Source organism: Nematolebias whitei, chromosome 10, assembly GCF_014905685.2.
Source record: "Nematolebias whitei isolate Nwh7 chromosome 10, NemWhi1, whole genome shotgun sequence".
Classification (NCBI taxonomy): Eukaryota; Metazoa; Chordata; class Actinopteri; order Cyprinodontiformes; family Rivulidae; genus Nematolebias; species Nematolebias whitei.
This window is the reverse complement of record NC_056507.1, coordinates 16,594,316-16,603,826: the sequence shown is the minus strand read 5'-3', so window position 1 is coordinate 16,603,826 and position 9,511 is coordinate 16,594,316. Positions and strand designations below refer to the sequence as shown.

At 35.9% G+C, this 9,511-nt stretch overlaps 1 protein-coding gene across 1 annotated transcript in view; it reads left to right on the top strand.

Moving 5' to 3' along the window:
- The window catches only part of lrrc4ca (leucine rich repeat containing 4C, genome duplicate a), a 79,327-nt gene extending 75,660 nt beyond the window's left edge, over nt 1-3,667 (top strand). The window contains exon 3 of the mRNA XM_037683401.1: nt 1,684-3,667. Within this exon, the coding sequence (XP_037539329.1) occupies nt 1,733-3,667 (1,935 nt within the window). The 5' untranslated portion in view covers nt 1,684-1,732. The remainder of the gene's footprint in view (nt 1-1,683) is intronic.
- Nucleotides 3,668-9,511: the final 5,844 nt, after the last annotated feature.

Sequence of the window (9,511 nt, the reverse complement as noted above, 5' to 3'; positions counted from 1 at the left end):
AGATAGATAGATAGATAGATAGATAGATAGATAGATAGATAGATAGAAATACTGGTTTGTGATGACCTCATTTCATTAAGGTTTGTTTTATTTATTTTTTTCCCAACAAATTTCCACCGTACTGCATTAGACCAGCATTTCTCCCTGACATTATACCGTATGTTTTAACATCTGACAACAGAAGTTCTGTTCTGTTGTAACATCTGCTTTGTAGTGCAATACTTTTTTCTCCTCATGGTCACACTGTTTGTATTTTTTATTCTTGCTCCAGTTTTCTCCCACTCATAAGTTCATTCCGGTCATGTAGCTTAGACCCTCTCATTTTTTCTTCTTTTATATGTGTTGGCAATGTGATTCACTTCTCACCATTCCATTCGTACATCAGGCAATAGAGCCTGTAAACCACCAAATACAATTTTTAAAATGAATACAATTTACTAGGTAATTGTGAAGAATTTCCACACTCACATTTATTTAAACCAGTGATCAGACCACTGATCTAAAGCTCCTCAAATAAATAAATGAGAGTAATTACTTTAACAACAAAAAGGTACAGCACAAAGTATGAACCCTTAATCCAGTCAAATTAAAATACAATATGTCTGATTATAGAGGTTGAATTTAAACTACTATCAAAGCTGATTATCACCCACACACACACCCACACCCCTTACTTCAACAGTTAAGTTAACTTCAACAGTTAACTTTAACAGTGAAGTTAAACTGTAAGGCTTTAACCAAAAATCCCCTGCCTAGTTTATCATTTATTTATTTATAATTGGCTTATTTTTTCTTGCTGCTCTTGCTATTTATTTAAATATATGGGTTTTTTTTGTTTTGTTTTGTTTTTTAACTTGCATTTACAATGAAACAATGACTGTGATAAATAACAATAGAATTGGCTGAATAAATTTAATGGATTTATAGATCAATTAATTATGTGAATCAGTCAAACATTCATGTTGAAATCATGCTTTATTAACTTCTAACATTGTTCATGTGGCAAACCCCAAGTATACAATTTTAACTTGATTTAAAAATATATATATATTGCATATATCATAAACAGTTTTTCAATCACACAATGAATTTCAATTTTGGTATTCCTGCCACATAGACTTTTGTGACGACCTACAGAACAGTATGTCTTGTAATCAGATGCTTCTAGAAATTTTGACTTGATTGAGAAACTACTGCATGGCAGAGTTCCACATAATTTATACCCCACTACTCTCAAATATAAATCACACTGCACAGCTGGTAAGACTGCTTTTCCTCCCTTCTTTCCTTCTCCCGCAGAGATGCAACACAAATACCAGAAGCTTTCTTGTGAAATTGTTTATATGACTGGGATTGAGAGTGCAAGGGCAGTAAACTTAGCCACTCCATCATTGCTACAAATTTGTGGGAGGGTATATGTGTGTTTTATATATATATATATATATATATATATATATATATATATATATATATACCTTCTTTCATTTTGTTTGGAAAAAAAGACTTTTATGTCTACAGAATAATATGAAAATAAAATCCTTAAATCTGGTGAACTTTGAGAAATTTTAATTTTGTCTGCTACTATAACTACTCATGGTAATCTCAAATAAGCATTAAACTTTGATAATCTACTGTTTTTAATGACTTTTTCCCCCTCTCTTTTCTATCATTTGTTTTTTGCAGTGGGCCCAAATCCTCTTTAAAGAGTGAAAGACACGTCAATGAATTATGAATGTTCAACAAGATGACCTCCTCTCAGCAGCAGCAGATGATGCGAGGTCCTAGGTGGAACCGGGCCTTGTCCGACCCCTTCTTTGTATTGCTCCTTGCCTTGCAGCTGCTGGTGGTGGCAGGACTGGTGCGTGCTCAGACGTGTCCATCGGTTTGCTCCTGTAGCAACCAGTTCAGTAAAGTCATCTGCACCCGCAGAGGCTTGCGCGAAGTACCTGATGGCATCTCTACCAACACACGCTACCTGAATTTGCAAGAAAATCTTATTCAGGTTATTAAGGTGGACAGCTTCAAGCACCTAAGACATTTGGAGATTCTGCAACTGAGCAAAAATCATATACGGAAAATTGAACTTGGGGCCTTCAATGGACTGGCCAGTCTCAATACTTTGGAGCTTTTTGATAATCGACTCACCACCATCCCAAATGGTGCATTTGAATACCTTTCCAAACTAAAAGAACTTTGGCTTAGGAATAACCCAGTAGAGAGCATTCCATCTTATGCTTTCAACAGAGTTCCCTCATTACGAAGATTGGACCTTGGGGAGCTCAAACGACTCTCCTACATTTCAGAAGGAGCCTTTGAAGGACTCAGCAATCTACGATACTTAAATTTGGGAATGTGCAATCTAAAGGAAATTCCCAATCTGACTCCTCTGGTAAAGCTTGATGAACTTGAGATGTCTGGAAACCAGTTGTCTACTATTCGACCTGGTTCATTTAAAGGGCTTATCCACTTACAAAAATTATGGATGATGCATGCTCAAATCCAGACCATTGAACGGAACTCATTTGATGACCTGCAATCCCTTGTGGAGCTCAATTTAGCCCACAACAACCTTACCCTTTTGCCCCATGATCTTTTCACTCCTTTACATCACCTGGAGAGGGTGCACTTGCATCACAATCCATGGAATTGCAACTGTGACATCCTCTGGCTCAGCTGGTGGCTAAAGGAGATGGTACCAGCAAACACCAGCTGCTGTGCCCGCTGCAGCTCACCTTCACACTATAAAGGACGGTACATTGGTGAGCTAGACCAGAATTACTTTCATTGTTATGCTCCTGTTATTGTGGAGCCTCCTGCTGACCTAAATGTGACAGAGGGAAGTGCTGCAGAGTTGAAATGCAGAGCCAGCTCCTTGACCTCAGTAAGCTGGATTACACCTAATGGTTCCATCATGACACATGGTGCATACAAGGTCAGAATCTCTGTGCTAAATGATGGTACATTGAACTTCACCAATGTTACCATGCAGGACATGGGCACATATACATGCATGGTCAGTAATTCTGCAGGTAACACAACAGCATCTGCCACACTCAATGTGTCTTCAACAGAGAACAGCAGTTTCAGCTACTTTACCACAGTGACAGTGGAGACAATAGAAACACCACATAATGAAGGCTTCACCACCGCTGTTCAACAGAAGGCGGGACCCACACCCTCTGCTGGTACATGGGAAACTCTTGCACCCACCTCTACTACAACCACTACATTTAGAACCCCAATTTCCACCCGAGCCACCGAGAAGACCTACACAATCCCTGTCACTGAGGGCTCACTAAATGGCTTGGATGAGGTAATGAAGACAACCAAGATCATCATTGGCTGCTTTGTTGCAATCACACTTATGGCAGCTGTCATGCTGATAATCTTCTACAAGATGCGCAAGCAACACCACCAGCAGAACCACCATGCACCCACACGCACTATTGAGATCATCAATGTGGACGAGGACTGTGTCGCTGGAGGCCCAGGAATGGAGGGTCACCTGACTCTGCCACCTCTTGAGCATGAGCACCTCAACCATTATAACACCTATAAGAGTGCTTACAACCATGCCTCTACTATCAATTCCATACACAGCTCAGCGCACGAACCTTTGTTAATTCGGGCAACCTCAAAAGACAATGTACAAGAGACCCAAATCTGAAACCTTTTTGAGACATCGTAAAACTGTTGGCATTACATAGAGGCATTACTGAGAGGACAGTACTGACTCATGAGAACTGTAGCTCAAACATGGAGGAAAAGACTTGCAATTTGCAAATCACAGACTGATGATGTTATCTCAAAAACTTTGAAAATTAGAATATGTCTACTGTTTCAAAAAGTGTCTTTACAAAACAAAAGTTATTTATTTAAGAAAAAATGTGGTTTGATCAAGAAAAAATGCAATTATTTTTATCAATCTATTCACATTTTATTTTATTTTTCTCATGTCACAGGATTGTTTAACAAACATGCTTTTGAGTTCTTCTAGAAGACATCTAGGAAAGAATGCAAATTATCCTTTTTTTCCTGTAGTTTTTCTTTAAGTTTAATGGCTGAACTTGAATCAGGAAAAGTAACCTAACTTCACTCACTGTAACATATACAGTATATATATATTTTTTTCCCCCAGCTGTGGATGAAATGATTGGAATTGTGATTGAATTAAACACCTAACAGTACGAAAGTGTCAGTGATAAAATTTAACCATAATCTGCTGAATAATTATAACTGTCACATACATTAGGCACTCACTCTGTCTTTAATAGGCCAAGGATTTGGGAAAAAATAAAAATAAAAAATTGAAATACGTCCTGCTTTTGACTGTTGCTGAAATGGACTGTCCTTACAAGATTTTTTAGATAAAATACATTTTATTGACCTGTATTGTATGCCTATTGCCAAAGCAAAATATAAATTAATTTCAAATTTCAAGATCATCCTGATGATAGTCCTTGGTTTCTCAGAGGACTCATCATTTTGTTATGAAAATAAACAAAACAATAATTTGCCTACTACTGGAGATCTGAAAATATAAACAGCATCAGTATATACTTTAAAAGCATTGATGTAATTGGACTAGGTAAGATTTATGGCTGTGTTGATGGATGTTTTATTTATTTTTTTATTCTGGCAAAAGTAGTTTCCTTGAATTTGCTCCAAAGTCTTCTGAACTCACATTTACTGTACCGTGTGGTGCTGTGTAATGTTGCAAATTAGGTTGATTGCTTAGATGCCAACTTTTTCATGCTGGGATTTGTTACTTTTTTTTTCGTATTACTGCAGGAGTGCTGTCAAAATAGGAGTGATGAGCTAAAAAATATATAAAAAATAAACAAATGCTTAAACCCTTTATACATCTGTCTGAGCACATTGCTTGTCACACGTGTGCCACATTTTGCAGATGGGGATGTTTGGCAGCCTCAGATTCACTCCCTGCCCTTCCAGCCATAGGACTTGGCCCTGAGTGGCAAGGCTTATGCTACAAGAGGCTTTACACTCAGGCAGAACGTGTGGGATCAGAGATCAAGCAGATGTTTGAGTTGCACCTGTCTCTCACACTCTCCTTTAGCGACAACACAATTTACATTTTAATTGATGCGCCCGTGGGTTTTAGATGGACTAAGCTCTGCAGGCGTCCATATCTTGGAAATCATTTCAGAGTTCCCACTGTGAAAAATGGTGCCAAGCATCATAAATGCAGTGGTTAGGCAGACATTTGGCAGATGGTCCTAGGTTTACTTCTAACAAGTAAGTACTGTTTCTGCTCAACGGTAAAATTTCTATTATGGTCATGCCACTGCCATGCTTCTTTAAAATCACACCGGAGGAACATAACAACAGCAGATTTACAGCATATTCCACTAACATGAAATCTTTTACCTTCAAACACATTTGACATTGAGCGTTCAAGACAGTATTCCTTTTTAAGTATCAAAAATGACTAAACACACACACAAATCTGCTTCAGATTGTAGAGAATTTAATTGGTGCTATTGTTTATTTTTTTTTATTATTCAAAATTCTTCACAAAATAATTTGGCAAAACAAAAACATCCAACTGTCATTTGTGCGTGATGAAGTTTAAATTCAGTATATCTATGTGCATGCCTTGTTTCAGTCACATAGTTTACTGAAAATCATAAATTTAGTTAGTTTCTGTCTTAAAGTTGTTAAGGTTACAAGCTGAAATATTGTATCTGCAGGTCTATGCAAGAATTCCTACAATCTTATTTTTAGTGAGTCAAAATTGTACTAAAAAAATAATATTTCTTTAATATTTAATTTAATTTATCAGAAATTCAATCTCACTAAATAAAGTACAAACCACATCAACATCATATCCTTTTGAACACATGAAATTTGTTAAAAGGTACCTTCAAACTACACTTTTAACTTTAAGAGAAAGTCTTTGCAGTAAAAAAATAAACAGGTGGAATTACATAATTTGATCACCAAGCAAAGAAACATAATACAATTTCAGTATCTACACTGACTAAAATTATTATAAAATAAACAGGGTAAATAAATCAAAACATATATTTTCTCTGACCTAGCAATAACTTCTGCATTTTGTGTGGCAAAACAAACACCGATTCATTTGAAAACAGTCTTAATAAATTGCGCAAAAGCAGGACAAGGACATATTCACATACTGTCCTTTTAAAAAAATAACATTAATATATGCTGTTTTTTTTTTTTTTTATTCTGATATATTCTGGGAGTTTTGGCAGAACTTATGAATGGGAGCTCTAATACCATTTCAGACAAAAAAAGGAGGTTGATATTTTATGTTCATCATAGAGACGCACAGTGTGGTGTATTTTTGATGATAAAGAAAGTTTTCTATGTAAACAATAAAACGCAGGACTTGAGTCATTCTGTTTCAAACATGCAGTGCACAACACATGTAGGAATACCTGCTTTAATTAAGGTCCAACATTACCCCAGACTGATTATAATATTGGATAAATAATGGATTACCTCAAATTGTGCATATTTCTTTCCACCTTCTGGATTTATGTCATTTATTTTACATTTGTGGGGTTTGGCACATTTGTAAACCATAGATTGGCCTGTGTGTGATTCATTTTTTTCAAAATTTATGTTCCCATTTATGCAACATGGGTCAAGATTTTATACAGTTTTATCAGTTTTATGTTAAATACTGTGACCATCACCTCTTTATAAATTTAAATAGACAAAAACATTATAAAAAAAATGTCATTGTTAAATTTGTTGCATTTTAATCAAGCTGTCTCATGTGTGTAAGATATTTAAATATTTTATAGTCGGTATTCCTTTATCCATTTTTTGTTTCTTTTTCTTTTTTTTTGGAGAGGGAATGCTATTCTAGTGGTAGTTTAATATAAAATACATTTTGAAAAAAAACAAAAAACTTTTTTATTTATTTTGATTTTTCATGTGCCAACAACCTGTTCAAAAAGTGAAACTAGAGAAACATGCTGTATCAGAATAGGAGATTGATTTTCATGTAAGCATTCTTTCATGACCTTTAAAAAATATGAAGATTGATTATAGAGACCAGAATTTGTAGTTCATACACAAAATATGTTAAATAAACTATTGTTGTTTTTTCTTTGTACTGTCTGATTATTATTATTTTTTTTCATCTTTTACAAAACAATTTCACAGAGAAGAAATTTGTAACAGCATTGGTTTTATTCTCTGCTCACTTATTTCTTCAGTTCTATTGTATCTGCAAAAACAATATTGGCAGGAATTTGTTAGAGGGATGTATTAAAAAGCATAAACACAAAGATTTATCAGGCCTAAATACTCCATACAGGATAATGCATAAATCATTCATACTAAAATGTATTTCATGCTACCTCTCACCACATAGTAAAACACAAACTTTACATCATAAACGTGATAAGACAATGAGATAAGCCCATCCATGCTTATGAGGAAATGCAAATCCAAAAGTTTTCTCATTTTCTAGTTTTTGAGAACTGAAGCCAGCAGATCCAGTTTATGGGAGCTGCCGTGTCGTATTTTGGGATCAGAGCCTTCTCACAAGGGATATGGGGCTTTCAGCTGCACTACTCCCTGCTTATTATCATGGTGAAACCTCTAGGGTTCCATGTAGTGTCCAGTATTTCTGTACGTGTTAACAGTCACTACTACAACAGAAAAGAAGGATAAGAAACACAAGTTCATCAAAAAAGCTCTATAAACCAGAAGATGCATCTGTCAAGTCTGGTTGCAAATCTTGAAAACACCCCACTGAACTGAGCAGGGAAGAAAAAAAATAAAACTACAAGTGCCAAAGCATATTCACCCCATTTGATGCTGAAGAATCTGTAAAAGTCAGAAGGATATTCTCCAAACACAATATCCCAGTGCATTTCAAGCTAAAGAAAAGCCTCGGACAGGAGCTGGTTCAACTTAGGACAGAACACCTGAACATGTTCTGAGCAGTGTGATGTGTGCAGTCCAGTGCATCAAGGAGTGTTCACACCTCTACAAATGTGAAAAGTAAACAACCTCTCCACAGACGCATGGCACGATTCAAGAGACGGCTCTTCAGGTCAAGACTCAGCAGTCCACCAACATCTTATTTGTGATTCCTTGTTTTGTTTTTTTGTAACTTTTGAGTGCATGTCAGTTCACGTTTTCAGTGCATATGAAGTTAGTGTTCTTCCTGTTTATTATATTAGATACAATGTAAATTATTATTAAACCTAAATGTCTGTCAGATGATCATTTTCAGAAAAAAAACTATCCAGATGGCTTTTATGAGTTCATAGTGGTAAGTCAGTTAAGACTTACTGCAAATGTATGCATTGTGATTAAAATATGTTTTCGCTAAATTCAAATTACATTCATTAATTGCACATCTAAAAAAATAAATAAAAAAGGTACAGGGCACAAAATATTAGGCTTTGAAAAGTTGTCAAGTTTAAATTGCAATGTGCAAATGAAACTTAAGCATAATGAAGCTATTTCAGCATACTGTAAATGATGTTCATATTCACTACATTTAAGCAGCACGCTGGCTCAGCTGGTAGAGATGTCTCTCAGTGAGAAGGTCGCTGCATCAAATCCCAGCCGGGGACCCTTCTGGTTGGACATGGCATGATCTCTCTGTGCATGGGGTTTTGGTACTCCGGTTTCCTCCCACAGACCAAAAGCATGCAGTGAATTGTTGTTTGTCTCTGTGTGTCCCTGTGATGGACTTGGGCCTGTCCAGAGTTTCCCCCACCTCTCACACAGTGATGGCTGGATGGGCACCAGTGAACTCCGTGACCTGAAAAGGAAGAAGCAGGTAAAGATAATGGATGGATGGATTATGGATGAATGGATGATGGATGGATGGATTTGCTACATTTAACTGCTGCTTTGAAAACTGAGGCAGAAGAAATTGACTTAATGTGAAAAAACCTTTATCAGTCAATTCCCACAGTAGTGATATAAACTCACCTCAATTATACTCCGAACAGGTAAGCATATCAAGCCTATTTGTATTTTTTCTTCACACTGACATCTGAGCCAATGTTCTGTTTCCTGCTTTTGTCTTTAGTATTTGTCTTATTTCCATATAGTCTTATCAAAGCATGAAAAAAATGGAATCATCTGCTGATGCATGATTCCCCACCTGGGAGCAAACAGATTTCAAGGCCAGAGGCACCATGCATAGACTGTGTTAGAATGAAATTTTAACATTTTAAAGAAAACATATGAGTGACCAGTTGCCTCATAGAACGTATATATTTATATAAACTCAACTTGAATCCATCAAAACGCTGTATTCTAAATAATAAATTGTCATTTCAGTGTTTTAGGAATTCATTTTGTATTTTTTTAAAGGATGATTTAAAAATAGCTAAATACTAACAGTTAATACTTTTAAATTGAAAATAGAAAGTAGCCATCACAAATTGTCCTTAAAGACTTTGTTAAAATGAAAAATCCTTCTCATTGCTTTTCTATTGGAACTCATTTATTACATAAGAAAAACAGTGGAATACAAAGCAGTGCA